Source organism: Idiotropiscis lumnitzeri, chromosome 13 (genome assembly GCF_059441095.1).
Source record: "Idiotropiscis lumnitzeri isolate Australia: NSW breed Sydney's pygmy pipehorse chromosome 13, RoL_Ilum_1.0, whole genome shotgun sequence".
NCBI classification, from domain to species: domain Eukaryota; kingdom Metazoa; phylum Chordata; class Actinopteri; order Syngnathiformes; family Syngnathidae; genus Idiotropiscis; species Idiotropiscis lumnitzeri.
In genome coordinates this window covers 916,464-935,000 of record NC_142403.1, presented here as the reverse complement: position 1 = coordinate 935,000, position 18,537 = coordinate 916,464, and the positions used below count along the sequence as shown (strand labels likewise).

Genomic DNA, 18,537 nt, shown 5'->3' with positions numbered 1-18,537 from the left:
AGGTTCTTATCTGTAATTGTTGCCGTTTGTTCCACAACAGCCATTCTAACATGGATGGTCAAAATCTAGCATTTGGGTGTTTTGTATCAAGTTTAGATCCCCATATCCGATGAATGCTCATAATTGAAACTTGGTGAGGCAATATGCTGTGTTGTTGTGCACAAGTAATGTAGCCGCTGTCAAGTAATGGGTCGCATTGAAGCCATATCTAAAAACCTTACTTTGTTCCGTAACTGTGCACTGTGTAACTTCAAAACAGGGCTAAAGTATGAGGCAGTAAGTTAAATCCACAGAAACAATTATCATTGTCCAATTTGAAAGATGTTGTATAATTGTGCGTTTTCCTTTATTGAAAATTTAAAATAAGCATTAGAGCCCGGGCGATATGACAATATATATATATATATATATATATCTATCTATATATCTATATATCTATATATATATATATATATATATATATATATATACCGCAATGATGAACGAAAACATTTCATAATTTGTCATCTGCATCAAACTACAAATAATTAAAACATGGAATGCAGCTTGATTTGGTGTTCAGATTTCACTGAACAAACAGGCCACACCGCTCCTCGTAGGTGGCAGCCTGACCTACAATAAAGAAAACTGAATCATACTATATAGTCACCGTACATGAGAAACCTGCGGTGCAAAATAAGTTTTAAGTCAATTAAAATTCAAATCACAGCGAGGAAAATAAGTTTTAAGTCAATTATAATTAACAAATAACAAGGAATGTGATTGCAAATAAATGACATTGTGTTGAGAAAAAATAGACTAAAAATAACATACCTGTAATTATTTACAACAACAAAAAAAAACACCCACAATGCATGCTGAGTACACCTTCCAACTCTACAAAACAGTACAATGCCTGGAGCTGAACAAAGCACTTTCCATATGCCATCATGTAAATTAGCAGGTAATTAGAACACAAATTAAAACACATTATCACTTAGCAGTTTTTATGTGGAGCCTCATTACAGCGCAAGTCTTTATGATTATTGATCGACGGAGATGTCCCAAAAAGCTACAACAGGTTGCTTATGTCACCTGCAGCCAGAAAGTCAGCAGGCAAACTGTCATAATCTGCATACTCTATTTATCCATCCATCCATCTTCTGTACCGTTTCTCCTCACTAGGGTCAAGGGGGGTGCTGGAGCCTATCCCAGCGATCTTTGGACAGTAGGCGGGGGAACACTCTGAACTGGTTGCCAGCCAATTGCAGGGCCAAACTCTATTTAATACTTTCGATTTGCACTTAAACCCGGCAGCCAAATTGCACAGACTTGTCCACTGAAATTTTTAATAGATTTTTGCAGTTTTTTTATGGACAAGGTTGCTACAGCTCGGACTGTTGTTTCAAATGCTACATCTGACCCCTCTGTACACGTTCCTTGTTCTGCAGTGTTAGATTCCCTTGAGGCGATCTCCTTGTCAGTTTTAGAGGATGTGGTTTGCCATATTAAGCCATCCGGCTCACCATATGACGCTGTCCCTCCTCAGTCCTTTCAGGAAGTTCTCCCAAGTATTGGCGAATCGGTTCTCGCCATTATCTACAGCATTCTTTCTTGTGGTGTAGTTCCCCAACACTTTAAATACCGTATTTTTCGGACTATACGTCGCTCCGGAGTATGTCGCACCAGCCAAAGAAGGCATAATATAGAAGGAGGAAGCATATATACGTCGCACTGGAGTATAAGTCACATTTCTGGGGAAATTTATTGGATGAAATCCAACGCCAGAGGACCAACAGAAGTCCACTTGAAAGGCAATTTAAAATAAAATTCAAATTAGGGCTGCACGATAAATCGAAATCAAATCAACATTGTGGTTTGATGTAGTGCAATTATCTAATCGCAAGACAGTGAGGTTTTTCATTGTTTTTCCTCTCTCCCCCAACCTTTGGCATTTGAGTGACTGATGAATTAGCCAACCAGAATTGTCGATGCTCGGGTCTTGATGGCGCTGGCCAATCAATGTTGTTGGCTAACGTGTTAGTCTGCGCTTCGGTGTCTACCGTCAGCGCTGTCCGACAATAAAAAAACCTGGCGTGACGACGCCATGAGTGAATTACAGGACTGCTTTCAAGACACAAACTGGGGCCTCTTTGATCATCAGGACCTTGATGTCTACACACATTGTGTACTGGACTACATCAAGTTCTGCATGGAAACTGTGTCCCTACACAGGACTATACGGACCTTCCCAAATGCGAAGCCCTGGATGTCCAGCAGGGTTCGCGCTCTCCTCAAGGCCCGGGACGCTGCCTTCAGGTCAGGCGACAAAGCCCAGTACAGGGTGGCCCGTGCTGACCTGAGCAAAGGCATCAAGCTAGCCAAGGCAATCTACAAGGGGAGGCTGGAGGCCCACCTTGCCAGTAACAGACCACGGGAGGTGTGGCAGGGTCTACGGAGCATCACCAACTTCCGTGGCAGCAACACGACCTCTGCAGACCCGAGTGCATCGCTGGCAGAGGAGCTTAACTGCTTCTTTGCTCGCTTTGACTCGCCCCAACCGTCACACCCCCGCACTTCATGCTCCAACTCCCCCCCACTCATCGTAGAGGAACACGATGTGAGGCGCGCGCTCCTGGCGGTTAACCCCAGAAAAGCTACTGGACCCGACGGAATACCAGGCAAGGTCCTCAGAGCATGTGCCCACCAACTGGCACATGTTTTCTGCAGGATCTTCAACCGCTCCCTGGCTCAAGCAGTCATCCCCTCCTGCTTGAAAACTTCCACCATTATTCCTGTCCCCAAAAAGTCACCAGCCGTCCACCTGAATGACTACCGTCCTGTTGCTCTCACACCAGTCATCATGAAGTGCTTCGAGAGGCTGGTTCTCCAGCACATCAGGGACTGCCTTCCTCCCACTCTGGACCCCTACCAGTTTGCATACCGGGCTAACAGATCCATTGAGGACGCCATCGACACTGCTGTGCATGTTGTGCTGGGCCACCGGGAGGAAGGATACAACCTCTACGTGGTCTCCTGGACGAGTCGGCGGTCCCCCGTCGACGACGAATGTATCCTGCCGGCACCCATATCACCCCACGACTCGGTCCGAGGGACCGGTCAGGGAGAGGGCGCCGCCACTATCTCCTGCCACCTTTTGGCTATGGCTCCTGCGGTGCCCCGACTCATTCCCCTCCGGCAGAGGATTTTCGGCGACGCACCTCCCCCTCACAACGGCCTCTCCACCGAGCCGCAGAAGGTGATTGCGCTAGCTGGGCGAACCTTGGGAGGTTCCGCCCAGGCGCCAGCCCAACAACAACAACAACAACAACAACAGCAGAGCTATGCAAGGATGCTCTTTGTGGACTACAGCTCGGCATTCAACACGATCATCCCAGACATCCTCGTCGCCAAACTGGACATTCTCGGCCTCCCTGCCCTCACATGCATCTGGATTAAGGACTTTCTGACCAACAGACCCCAGACTGTGTTGCTCGGCCCCTACACGTCCTCCACCCGCATGCTGAGCACCGGTTCCCCTCAAGGATGCGTGCTGAGCCCTCTACACCTACGACTGCAGCCCGGCCCACGGCAACAACACCATCGTCAAGTTTGCTGACGACACGACAGTGGTCGGTCTGATCTCGGAAGGTGACGAGACAGCCTACAGAGAGGAGGTAAAGAGACTGACAGCTTGGTGCAAGGACAACAGACTGCACCTTAACACTGCAAAAACAAAGGAGATTGTCGTCGACTTCAGGAGTAACAAGACGGTGCCGCCCCCCCTCTGCATCGAAGGCGTGTGTGTGGAGAGGGTCCACACGTTCAAGTTCCTGGGAGTAAAGATCTCCGACGACCTTTCTTGGACTCACAACACCACAGCAGTGGTAAAGAAGGTCCGCCAGCGTCTGCACTTCCTGAGAGTCCTCAGGAAATTCAACCTGGACAGGAAGCTGCTGCTAGCCTTCTACCACTCGTCCATCGAGAGCCTGCTGACGTACTGTGTCTCCACCTTGTACAGCGGCTGCACTGAGGCGGACAGAGTGAGGCTCCAGAGGACAGTCAAAACAGCGCAAAGGATTATTGGCTGCCCTCTCCCCTCACTGTCGGACATCTACGCCGCCCCGTGCCTCAGAAGGGCTCTCAACATCGTCAAAGACAATACCCACCCAAACTCACACCTGTTCGACCTGATGCCCTCTGGCAGGCGATACAGATGCATCAAATCGAGGACCAATAGACTGAGAAACAGTTCCTTCCGAGAGCCATCTCCATTCTGAACTCTCACACACACACGAGAACACCCTTACCTTGCAGAACAGCATTGTGATGTGTTTTTATATACACTATTCAGTACTAAATTCCATTGCACGCTCTTATTGATTTATCTAATTTATATATTTGTCTGTATTATTGTTGTATTGCACTGGAGAGGGGAGCCCTCTAATCTCGTTGCACACTTGAGTACAATGACAATAAAGGGATTTCTAATCTTCTAATCTTCTAACACACTACGCGTGCACCTGTTTTTTTCTGTGATTGCCGTGTACCGAAGTGGATGTAATGGAAGTAACTTCTGCCGCCGTAGATGAGGAGAGGGAGATGCTCGTACGATAGACGGGCGTACGTCTATTATTTGGACATACGGTGGATTCGACAAATATGAACCGCATAAAAAAAAAAAAAAAACATCAGATCCAGAGGCAACAGGACCAACGTATTTCAACGTTTAAAACACCACCACCGATTTGAGTATGAAGACTGTAAAACAGATTCGAAATAAACAGATGAAGGGGAGGCAACAACTAGCGGTCATTCACGTGCTAAGCTAAGATCACTCAAAATAGCATTCACGTTATGAAAAAAATTCTCGTAAGAATTTGTGCATACCGGCGACAAGCTCCCTCTCAGAGCATCTTTTCAGCAAAAATGGCAACATTGTAACTTGTGATCATGCCTGTCTGATACACGCAATGGTGAATATGCTGCTTTTTCTAGCCCCCTAACACAATCGCCAGAAGAGAGCACCCTTGTACTTTTCATCAAATGGTGACATTAGTGATTTGTATTGTAATATTGATCAAATTCTTTGTCTGAAACTAAACTGACTCACAATTATAGTTGCGAGCATTGTGACAAGCTTGTGTGTGACATGTGGGTGTGTGTGCGCATGCGTGAGGAAGAGTGCAATGGTGGAGATGAGCGGATATGCTGCAGTGGCGAGCGAGGAAATGAGAGACAATTGTAAAATAAAAGTTGAAGAGTGTATAAAATAAAGCAAGTCGAAGCAGAAACGGATAACAGTAGCATTTTAATGCATTTTAACATGTAAAATACAAAAATCGCAAATCGAATAGTAATCGCAATATTGGTCTGAATAATCGCAATTAGGTTTTTTTTTCTCAAAATCGTGCAGCCCTAATTGGTATAGGGAAAACTGGCTGAATAAATGTAAGGTTTTCTAACGTAGCAAGACACGTAAACAACGATCAGTGAGCATGCCTTGTACGTTAACGTAACATTTATTCAGATAACTGTAGCATTACTGTCAGTGTCACTACACGTCACTAAATCCAGTGAAGTCTTCCTCCTCTTTGTCGCTTCTCAACAGCTCCGCCAACTCCGGACTCTGCTTTTCGCCAGTCTCTGACAAGTTTGTCGCTGACTCCAAATTTCTTTCTGCTGCTTGATTACCGTTTTCGGCTTAATTTTTCACGATTTCTAGCTTGAGAGCTGCAGAATATGATCTTCTTTTCGGTGTCATTGTTGTTCAGCCCTTCTCAATTGTTTTTATTTAATTACTGTCAATGTTGAAATGATCAATCGACAGAGGTACGTAAGTAACAGGAACAGACACACAGGCCTAGAGCCCCCTCTTGCGTTTTAAAGTGAAAATAACATGAGAATGGCTATACTAATGTGTTTATCAGAATTTTTTTATTGATCGCTGGGGAAATGTAGGTTTATGATTCCACAGATAAGTCGCTCCAGCATATTTGTCGCACCCCTGGCCAAACTACGAGAAAGACTACGACTTATAGTCCGAAAAATACGGTATGTTGTGGTGCAACCCTTGCTTAAGAAACCTGACCTTGACCAAGATGTTCTGTCAAATTTTAGACCCATTTCCAAATTGTCTTTTATATCTAAAAGTTTGGAAAACGTGGTGCACATGCAGTTACGATATTTCTTGGATGAACGCAATGCCTTAGCGGTTTTTCATTTAGGTTTCAAGGAAATGCATAGCTCAGAATGAGCCCTGCTACGAGTTTTGAATGATATCCTCCTGGCAAACGACACTGGAGACTTTCTATGTCTCGTCTTGGTAGATCCAACTGCAGCATTTGACACAGTGGACCACAGTATTCCTCTGGCTCGTTTACAGCACCAGGTGGTCATTCGTGGTCGCGCTCTAGAATGGTTTAGCTCCTATTTGACTGGCAGGACCTTTTGTGTTCGCCCAGGTGTCCCGCATTGCCCCCTGATTGTACGGTGTCCCATGAGGTTCCGTTTAGCTGTTTTTGGTATACTTGCTGCCCCTAGGTTCCATCCTACGAAAACAAGGCATTTCCTTCCATTGCTATGCAGATGACAATCAGATCTATGTCCAGCTGAGCAGAAAGACGCTTTCTCCTTCAGACTTTTGTCCTGCATTCAGGATATCAAAATATGAATTGTACTTAACTTCCAGAATTTCAATGAAAAGAAGTCAGAGGTTATGGTGCTCGGTCCCAGTGGCCCTTCTACTCTCAACCCTGTTGACCTCTGCACCCTGACAACTTATCTAAAGCCAACAGTCTCAAACTTGGGTTTACAACTGGACAGTGATTTTAAATTAGATCTGCAAATCACTGCTGTTGTTCGATCCAGCTTCTTTCATTTTAGTTAGCTGGCTAAAGTGAAGCCCTTTCTTTCCCCGCAGCATCTAGAAACAGTCATCCATGCCTTCGTTACATCTAGGCTAGATTACTGTAATGCACTTTACTTTGGAGTCAGCCAGTCCTCGCTCAAGCGCCTCCAATTGGTCCAAAACACTTCCGCTTGCCTTTTAACTGGCGCTCGGAAGACAGATCACATAACCCCAATCTTAACCTCTCTTCACTGGCTCCCAGTGGACTTTAGAGTTACTTTAAGATACCTCTGTTCGTCTTCAAAGCTTTACATGTCCTAGCCCCAGCGTACTTCTCCGAGTTCCTCCACCCCTACACACTTGCCTGCTGCCTCAGGTCTGCGGACCACATGCTGCTGGAGGTGCCGAGGACTAAGCGCAGCTTTAGGAGGCCTCTTTTCTGTTTCTGGTCCTTCCCAATGGAATAATCTTCCATTAAATATTTGCCAAGCCCCCTCTCTGTCCTTTTTTAAAAACCGTTTAAAGAATAAAAATGTGTCATCAGCTTGCGACTCAATATGAGACTGCCACTGTTCTGCTGGTATTTATTGTATATGTGTTTGTGTGTTTTAATTTGGGTTCTAATTACCTGCCAATTTACATGGCGGCATATGGAAAGCGCTTTGTTACAGCTCTTGCTGTGAAATAAATATACAGCTGCTATTTAATATGTTGATTTCTTTTAGCTGGCTGTGTGTATGGGGACACCGATCCTCTCTCCGTCATGGATTTACAAAGCTTGGGAAAGAAGAAATGATGAGTAAGTCCTTAATAGTTCATTTTAATTTTTTTCATATTTAACATACTAAAATGTTTTGGATAACGAAGCTTATATATTATAGATGTGTGCCTGTGTATTTTTCTTCATTCATCCAGGTCATTTCATTCTAATAGCATTGAATCTATTGGAGTTTCTTAGGGCAGAAATTCGAATGAGACGGCGCCACCGTGGAGGTGCGGCGATCGGCTTGAGGTTATCTAGGGTCACCAAAGAGGCAACACATTGGTCTGGTTGTCTTAAAAGACGGTTCACCTCTCATCAGCGCTGGCTTCATCATTTCATGCAACAAGGCTTGGTTAAGACACCAGACTGAGTTGGTGTGGAAAGCTCTACTTATATATAGGCTCCAAGTTGGAGGCACGCAACAAAACAACAGTTGTGAAGATGCTTTGCTGAGAGACCGAAGTCCATCAACAAGAGTTGTTGGGTAGAAATTCAGTCATTAATATTCCATTGACTTGTGAAAAGGTAGTGGAGATGCCCCAGAAAGCTTAGTGACTTGGTTTTGTTATTTCTTAAATACTATCTCAGCAAGTCTCTTTCTAATGAAGAAAAGGATGGCATTGTATGGTGGGTCATGAGCCAGCTCCACCTTTTAGAGATGATCTTTCAAGATGGCCTCTCTCACTCTTTTAAACCATCTGTCTTCTCTGTCAAGAATATTCATGGTGTCGAGCAGAATCCTCATACCTCCAAAATCATCACTTTTCTGGAAACCCTAAAACCTTTCTTTGTTCAACTATTAAAGACCTAGTGTGAGGTAAGTTTAGTATTAAATGAAATAAATTTTTGTGTCACACGTAAAGTAATTACACATATTACAAATAATAAAGCATGAAAAAAACATTTTGGCAAAATAATAGTTTTCCCGAAGTTAGATTTAGTTAGAGCGACAAACCCGGAAGTGTGACGTCATACCAAGGGATTTATGGCAGAGCTCACCATATTTAAAATTAAGCCAGTCAGAAATTTACTCTGAAAACGAAATGTCAAACTGTATCTGTGTTTGAAGAATTCGAGGAAGAGGAGCTTGTTGGAATTATGTTAGTTGGACCATACATGTACGAGCTAGGTACTCAGGAAAAGGAAAATATTGTGCCCGAATGACTGGACTTGTAGTGGAGACTAAATTGATCGAGACTGGAAGAATGCTACATATATAGCGTTATTACAATCATCTTGTCTTCTTTTTCAATAGGTTTCAAGTTTTCTTTTTTCTAGACATATTTTTTTTTCTGGTGGCGAGCAAATTACTCTTACCTTCCTGACAGTTTCGTCTGTCACTTCAGCCTTCGTCAGAGCTGTCATACGTCCGTGTGGCGGGATGGAGTGCAGTTTTGATCGGTTTGGGGATCCCTAATATGTAGGTTCCCCAACCCGATCAACCTTTTTAAGACGCGCCACACGTAGTGTGACAGCTCTCTAACGAAGGCTGAAATGACATCCGAAACTGTCAGCGAGGTAAGTGTTTTGCACTCCACCAGAAAAAAAGAATTGCCTGAAAAAACAGAAAACATGGCGACATAAGCTCGGCTTATTAGTTTTGCATTAAAACAAAGACAAACAGACTGAAAAACAGTTTCTTCCATCTCCATGCTGAACTCTCACACACACCTACCCTTACCTTGCGTAACAGCAACATAATGTATTTTTATTAATCCAATTTAATATTTATTTTCTATTTAATTATTTAATCTTTGATATATCTATATATCTATATATATATCTATATCTATATATATATATATATATATATATCTATATATCTATATATATATGTAAATTAAATTATTGTTGTATTGCACCGGAGTGGGGAGCTCTCTAATCTCGTTGCACACTGAGTACAATGACAAAGGGCATTCTGATTCTGATTCTAATGATTGTTTTAAGTTCGATTCTCAGCCGTGCTGTGAATGACGCATGGTGAGATTAGGTCTATTTATTCTGCTAGTACTAAGACCGCACATTATAGTGGATTTTTTGCTACGTTGTCATTGATAAGGTTAAGGCATATATACAGATACAGATAAAGATAAAGATGTCCTTTAATAGTGCCACAATGGGGAAATTTGCAGTGTTACAGCAGCAAAGATCTAGATCACACAGAGGCGGCGGTTAATGTATAACATTAGCAGCAGACATTCATAAAAAGCATGCAAATATACTCGGTATATACGTCTATACACAAATCCCCATCTATATACACACGTATACGAGTGTAAGGAAACACTCCTAATGTCTGTCCATGGTACAGAGGTGAAATAATTAAAAACGCTACAATGATAAAAAAAAATGCTGAATGATAGAAAATACTGCAATGCTAAAAATACTTCAATGACAAAAGTACTGTAATGGTAAAAGTACTGTAATGATAAAAAAATACTGCAGTGATAGAAAATACTGCAATGATAAAAGTACTGCAATAGTATAAGTACTGCAATGATAGAAAATACTGCAATGCTAAAAATACTTCAATGACAAAAGTTCTGTAATGGTAAAAGTACTACAATGATAAAAAAAATACTGCAATGATAGAAAATACCTCAATGATAAAAGTACTGTAATGGTAAATGATAGAAAATACTGCAATGATAAAAGTATTGTAATGGTAAAAGTACTGTAATGATAGAAAATACTGCAGTGATAAAAGTACTGTAATGATAAGAATACTCTAATGGTAAACAAAATACAGCATTGGTCAATATTTAAGTACAGCATAGGATAAAGCACAGTAGTAGTGTGTATTGCATCCTAGGACTGCACAATTGCACTAATGCCCGCCCGTTTGTAGGCCTGACTAATGTTCTTGTTAAAAAGTCTGACAGCAGCCGGCAGGAAGGAGCGGCAAAATCTTTCGTACAGCTCGGGTGTAACAGTCTATCACTTAAGGAGCTGTGGAGTGTTCTAAGAGTGTCATTGAGTGGATGGGCTGGGTTGCCCAGCATTGATAGTGTCCCCTGAACGCCAAAGGACCTCAGCCTCCTGAGTAGGAAGAGTATGCTCTGACCCTTCCTATAGAGAACGTCTGTGTTGTCGCTCCATCTTATTGTTCAGACGAACACCCAGGTACTTGTAAGTTGAGACCCTCTCAACGTCTGTTCCCTGGATATTCACTGTTGCCAGTGGAGAGTGCAGACGCTTGCAGAATTCCACCACCAGCTCTTTGGATTTCCCAGTGTTGATTTGGAGGCGGTTCTGCTGACACCAGTCCACAAAACCCTGTGTAACCCCTCTGTACTCCCGATCGTCTCCGTCAGTGATGAGGCCGACAATCGCAGAGTCATCAGAGAACTTCTGCAGGTGACAGGTAGTGGAATTGTATTTGTAGTTCAAGGTGTAGAGGGTGAACAGGAAGGGAGCCAGAACAGTTCCCTGCGGCGCTCCCGTGCCGCAGAGGAGCACGTCAGACACACAGTCCTGTGTTCTCACGTACTGTGGCCGGTTTGTGAGGTAGTCGTGGATACATGTGATGCGGTGGTGGGCCACTCCCGCCTGCTCCAGCTTGTCTCCCAATAGGGTGGGCTGGATGGTGTTGAAAGCACTGGAGAAATCAAAGAACATGATCCTCACAGTACTCCCCGCCTTCTCCAGGTGGGAGAGTGAAGTGTGGAGCAGGTAGATGATGGCATAATCCACACTGATGCCAGGCTGGTATGCGAACTGGAGTGGGTCCATCGAAAAGATCACCTGGGGGCGCAGATGGACGAGGACCAGTCTCTCCAGGGTCTTAATCAGATGAGACGTCAGCGCCACTGGTCTGAAGTTGTTGAGCTCCTTTGGATGAGGGGTCTTTGGAACTGGAACCAGGCAGGATGTTTTCCACAGCTGGGGGATACTGGCCAGCTTCAGGCTCAGGTTGAACATGTGCTGGACGATTCCACAGAGCTAATCTGCGCAGGATTTGAGGAGCTGGGAGCTAATACAATCTGGACCGGCTTCCTTCCTCGCCTTCATCTTTCTCAGCTGGTTGTTCACCTGAGCTGTTGTGAGGAACAAGAATGAGCAGGAGGATGTGGTGGTTGTCTGATGTGGCTGTGAAACTAAAACCTGTGGAGAGAGAGAGAGGGGAGAGAAGAGAGGTGAGGGAGTGGGAGAGGAGAGAGAGGGTGAGAGAAGAGAGGAGAGTGGGGGGGGGGGGGGAGGGTCTCGTTCGCAGCGGCAGGAGGGGTTGGTGGGGGCTGCAGCAGGGGAGACCGAGCGGGGGCAGGCATCTGATCAAACCTATTGAAAAATTGGTTCAACTCATTTGCCCAATGGCGGCCCTCCCTCTTATGGGTCTTACCTGGTTGTCCGTAGCCTGAGATGGGCTTCAGGCCCCTCCAGACATCCCTGGCATTATTAATCTGCAGCTGTTCCTCAATCTACATCCTGTAGGACTTTTTCCCCTCTCTGATCCTCCTTCTCAGCTGACGTTGCACTCTCTTCAGCTCCTCCTTGTCGCCAGACACAAAAGCCCTCTTTTTCTTCTTCTTTAATGTCCGGTGTGATCCAGGGTTTATTGTTGGAGAAACATCTTACTGTCCTGGTGGGAATGGGGTTCTCCATGCAGAAATGAATATAGTCTGTAATTGTGTCTGTTAGACCATTAATGTCCTCCCCGTGGTCTTCGCTGAATACCTCCTACACACTTGCGTTGAAACAGTCCTTTAAGGCCTCCTCGGCTTCTCCAGACCATCTCTGAACTGTGCGTGTCACAGATGGCTGCCTGCGGACCAGAGGTTTGTACACAGACAGGAGAGCAACCAAGTTGTGATCAGCTTTGCCCAGCGGGCGGAGGGACAGTAATGTGTACGCCTCCTTGGTGTTGGCATAGAAAAGGTCCAATATTTTATTGTCTCTGGTGTGGCAGGTTACATATTGTGTGAATGAAGGCAGAGAGGAGAAAGGAGAAACATGATTGAAGTCACCAGAGATAAGGAGCAAGGCATTCGGGGCCTGTGTTTGTAGCCTGCTCATAGCTGCAGTCAGTACATCACAGGCTGTCTCACTGTTAGCAGAGGGTGGCACGTACGCCGCCACAGCGATCACATGACTGAACTCTCGCTGGAAAAAGTGCGGATGCATGCTAACAGCTACATTTGTTGTTTAGCTCTCGACTTAACACCTGCACGCTTGTTCTCCTCTGCTCCTTCCATGCGCACTTAAATACATCACAGCCATCAGTCACTCACAAGATGTCACAATACATGCAACGCATTTTTTTCAAAATGGATTGTAATCACACTTACCTTTTTGCAAACCCTTCATCATAACCAAAACGGTTGAGAAAGCCGAGATCTTCAAAGTGTTTGTGGGGAAATAACTAGGGATGTAACGATTCACTCAAGCCCCGATTCGATTAGATTTTAGATTTTCAGTTCCCAATTTTTGTTTGATATTTTCGTTTATATTTTTAAATTGCTTCCACACTTATCTCTGTGCACTCGTGTGATGCTGCAGCAAACCACAAACAAAATACATATTGAAGTTTAGCGCAAGCGTCTAAATGTTTCGTGCATTTTGAATGAATCCAAAAACTACAGAATATGCTGAGTTGCTCTATTATGAAACTACCTTTCAATTCTAAAAGAAATACTTGTAAACATATTTGACGTTTCTTGAGCACCAATCCATTTTTTTATTGAAGGGACTGAAATCATTTGACTAAATTTGAGGAAATGCACTGTGCTGAAGAAAACTAAAATCATCCTTTGAATTGATGTTTAATTTTGTTTTTATGAAACCTGAATACAAAACTTTTGTTTTGCTTATCTAGTATGCATAATATCTGTACATTCAAAATGTGGTATTTACCAAAAAATGAGAGAGAGAGAGAGACAGGGAGCATGAGAGAGAGAGAGAAATCACGAGTGTGATGCATATCAAAAAACTCGGAAATAACATTGCTCAGCAAAACACAATTGTTACCACATCCATACGTACAACCCATTTTTTCCATAATATTTTTTAGCGCTGTAAATGAGTATATTCTAATGAACTAGGTATGTTATGTTTTATTGTTGGGTGTTGCCATCAATGGCTGAACCTGAATACGAAACATTTTGCTTAGCTAGTATGCATAATATCATCTCCACATTCCAAATGTGGTATGTGCCTAAAAAATAAGAGATCGGGAGAGTGAGAAAGAAATCTTGACTGTGATGCATATAAAAAAACTCAGAAATAACATTGCTCAGCAAAACGCAATTGTTAACCCATTTCTTTCCAATATTTTTAGCGCTATAAATAGTATATTCTAACGTCCTATGTATGTTTTGTTTTATTGTTGTGTGTTGCCATCGATGGCTTGTGGCAAATGCGTCATGTTGTACTTAGGGTGTTGAAATTTCCGACTTCATAAACTTAACGCAAGTTAGCACTTGGACGCAAGTTAGCACTTGTGCTCTAGCTGTTTCGATGTCAATCACGCGTAAATCGAAACCATGTTTTGGTTTTTAATACACGTGAGTTTGCTGACTAACGCCGCCACAATCCACAGTCGACGCTACATTATGTTGGCGTACCACAACAAGACATCGCGCGCGACGTTTCATCAGACGCACACGGTAGCCTGTGCTGACTATGACAGAAATAACAGTCGCTGTTGTAAATTAAATTGGCCGTCAGCCGCAACGTGTTTCCTTTAAAATTGCTTGTTTATCACTGCTGTTTTGCTATGAAAGGGAAGTTTACATCATATTAGGTAATTGTGCGTAAGTGTTCAGTTTGTTTACAGCTCAGACAAGAGAGAATGCTTTGGTTAACATGGCGTTGTGAATCGATTCTTTTATTTTCTTATGTATCTATGCATAAACAAAAAACATGAAATGTACCAAATTGTAACAGGTTACAGCCTGAAAAAAAACTAATCGCAATTTTTCTGGCTGCTTTTAAGATTTTTTTTTTTTTAATTTATCTTTTTTTTTTTCAATTCAGGCTTTGGTGCAAAATTCACAATTTCCTCACAATATACAGTGACATTTACACACATGATGGAAAATGCCATTATAACATTAAAAACAATAAAAGCTATTACTGTAATAATGCAAGGACACTTAAGAGGTTTTGTAAGGGGGGCATTCTTTTTCACTTTTAAAATGAATAAGTATTAAGTATAATTTTGGATTTGTGTAATGTGTATATGAAAATGCATTCTTTTAAACCCCAAAGTGTTTTACATTTTGTACTAATGTTCATGTCTTTGTACATATATGTCAGATTATGTCAAAAAACCATTGTCCCTTAGCAAAGCTAAATTGATTAAAAATATAATTTCGAGACCCATTATTGTGTAAATCTCTACTGTAGGGTATGGTTTGAAAGCTGGACAAAAGGGCTGCTGTCCACGATGTCGTAGTCTGTCTTATCGTTCATGTTATTGCAAGCAAGAAACAGACTGCAAAAAAAAAAAAAAAAAATACACTGTCCAAAGCGCACCACTCACGACTTCTCTCTAACCAGCCATCTGATTGGCTGAGGCTGAAAGACTCCTACAATGCATTGCGGTACTCTTTTTGTGTTATTTTCTTTTTTCTTTTTTGCATAGCAATGACATGAGAGATGCATGTTTTGTGTTAATTTTTTGTCTTTGTTTCATTGTTTGCTTGTATGCTGTTCAGTGATTTCAGTGTTTTGGTTTTGATTTAAAACCGGGACTGTAAGGAGTCTGGTGGCTAGTGACGTCCCCCCGTGACTTTGTTCTTCTGCTGTGTTGTCACAAAAGCTCCTACAACTGTGGGACTGCTATTGACAAAGCTGCCGTTCTCTAAATGAGAGGTAGCATGCATGAGCTAGCATGCGCCTCATAGTGCAGTGTGCCCAGTATATGCGTTAAATACATAAATATCATAAACAACTGACGCTGCGCCCTTTGATACGGCATGTCTTTTGGCCGTGAAAATATGGTCATATATGTTTGACGTTGAATCTCTTGGTCATTATGATGTCAGCCGTTTACGTGTTCCCCTCTGAGAGTGTCTGCTAAATTGGTAATGTAGCCGTCATCTTATATTTTGTCTATATACGTATTTGAAAAACATTTCTATTCATTGCTGTTGGCTCTCTGCCCTAACGCGGTTCGAACTAGACCTCTGTGAAAAATCAACTGTACACCCAAGTACTTATTTTGGGTCTTTCCCGACACTAATGCACTTTAGCAATTAGCACACTTCAGACCCGTCGTTCGTCTCCTTGTATAAAACGCTACTTTTTGGTGAGGTTGTTTATTTGTCATCACGCTGATTGTTGCTGTTGCTGTACACGGACTTGCATGTAGTACAAATAAAGCTCATACTGTTGCAGCGCAAGGTAGTTTGGCGCCGAGCATTCAAGTAGCAATGAAAGAAATTACTAACGGGACTACGAGCGAAGAGCTTAACACTTTTGTTTTAATAATCAGTACTGTGTGGCCTGTTGCGTGAACATGGGGCACAAACCTCAGCAAAAGTGCTAATCGCTAAAGTGAAATGCACTGTCGGGAATGACCCAAAATAAGTGCTTCGGTGCACAATCGACTATTCACAGATATCTGGTTAGAACCGCCTTTGGGCGGAGAGCCAGCAGCTATGAACAGAAATGTTGTATTTCAATCCATACGTAGCTGGACATAAAATGAGACGCCGGCTACATTAGTAATTTAGCAGACACTCTTAGACCGGAACACGTAAATTCCAAAGAAACTCAGTGATTTTGCTTCCAACAAATAAACACTTTTGGCTCTTTGAGTTAGTTCCACCAACTTCTTCCAACGGCTCTTCTTAATGGATTGTGGTCTTTATGCAAAGCATTTTAACGGCTGTCGCTGATGCCATTTGTTGTTGGGGCATGCCTCCTACTTAGATCATAAATAATTGATTGCAATAAATATAGACATCTCTACAGTGCGACCCCAGTCAGCGCTTATCTGTGAATTTGCCTTGTGTGACAACAAGAGTCTTAGGTACACTGTGTAACGATAGCTGCGTTCAGCATCATTTTGGCGAAATAAAAGCATATTCTTGTGTTTATAATATCGTTAAGACCCCATTTAAAAAGGTGGAGACCCACAGCTATTCGTCTGAAGCGGTGAATGTATGTACAAATCCGTTTTTATGGCTAAATGTTTATGGCTAAGGTGTGTTTTGTACTCTGGAAATTAAACTAAGTGGACATTAATGGGAAATAAGTAGGGATGTAACGATTCACGCAAGCCAAGATTTGATTTGATATTTTAATTTATTATTTTTTTTTATTTCTGCCATGCATGTCTCTGTGCGCCTGTGTGATGCTGCAGCGATCCGAAAACAAAATACACATTGTTTGGTGTAAGCGTGTAAATGTTTAGTGCATTTTGAATGAAACAAAAAACTATAGACTATGCCGAGTTGCACTATTATTAAACTACCTATAAATACTAAAATAAATACTTGAAAACATATTTCACTTTTCTTGAGCACTAATCCATTTTTAATGTAGAAGGGAGAGAAATATATGAATAATATTGAGGAAATGCACGGTGCTAAAGAAAACTAAAATCTTCTCTTGAATTAATTTGTAATTTTGTTTTTATTTAACCTATGAATACAAAACGTTTTGTTTTGCTTCTATAGTATGCATAATATCATCTGCATATTCAAAATGTGGTATGTGCCTAAAAAAATAAGAAAGAAAGAGAAAGGTAGAGAAATTTCGAGCGTGATGCATATCTTAAAACTCTGAAATAACATTGCCCAGCAAAACACAATTGTTATCACATCAACATGCATAACCCATTTTTTAAAAACAACAGGATGTGGTGTGCGACGTTCCATCAGACGCACAAGATAGCCTGTGTGTGCTAACTACAGTTAGCTTTCAGACACAACAGTCCTGGTCCTAAATAAAATTGGGCATCAGCCGCGATGTTTCCTTTATCAATGCTCCTTTAGGGAAGTTTACAACGTCTTAAGTAATTGTGCGTATGCAGCTTATTCACAGCACAGACATACGAGAACGGCCTTGGTTAGCATGGCGTTGCAAATCGATTCTTTTATTTTTTTATATCGATACATATTTTGAGCAGTTTGTTGATATTACCGTTTTTCGCGACCATAAGGCGCACTTTAAAGTCCCAAATATTCCACAAAACAAGACGATGTGCCTTGTAATGCGACGCGCCTAGTGTGTACACAAAGCCACAGACCTGCACACGTATTACTGTGCCGAGCAACGGGTCTGTTCCCACTAAGGGCTTTTCAGAGTGCATGTTAGCTCACCCTGCTGGTTAAAGTTAAGACCACTGTGCGCAAAATTGACTGTGACGAATACATTCTGTCAATACCTCTTTTTGGGGATGGTTTGCACTACAGTAAGTAGTTAGAACAGACCAGTATGTCCGTGCATGAGAAAGCTGGACAAAGGGGCAGCTATCCACAATGTCATCGTCTGCCTTATCATTCATGTTATTGCAAGCAAGAAACATCACAGGTTTAGACACTGCCCAAAACAAACCACTCACATTTCTCTAACGCGCCATCTGATTGGCTGAGGCTGATAGGCTCCCAGAATACACTGCAACTTTTTGTTCTATTTTTATTTCTTTTTGGGATATGAATGGCATAAGAGATACATGTTTTGTGTTAATTTTATTTCTTTATTTCATTGTTTGCTTCTGTGCTGTTCAGTAGGGCTGCACGATAAATGGAAATCAAATCGACATTGAGGTTTGACGTAGTGCAATTATCTAATCGCAAGACAGTGAGGTTTTGTATTGTTTTTCCACGCTCCCCCAACCTTTGGCGTTTGACAAATGAATTAGCCAACCAGAATTGGTGATGCTCGGGTCTTAATGGCGCTGGCCAGTCAGTGTTGTAGGGGAACATGTGTTATCTGCGCTCCGGTGCCTACAGTCAGCGCAGTCCGACAATAACACACTACCCGTGCCCCTGTTTTT

At 42.5% G+C, this 18,537-nt stretch overlaps 1 protein-coding gene across 1 annotated transcript in view; it reads left to right on the top strand.

Moving 5' to 3' along the window:
• ect2 (epithelial cell transforming 2) overlaps positions 1-18,537 on the top strand; it is a 299,642-nt gene that overhangs the window by 109,160 nt on the left and 171,945 nt on the right. The window contains 1 exon segment of the mRNA XM_088312727.1: positions 7,555-7,628. Coding sequence (XP_088168853.1) covers positions 7,555-7,628 — 74 coding nt within the window.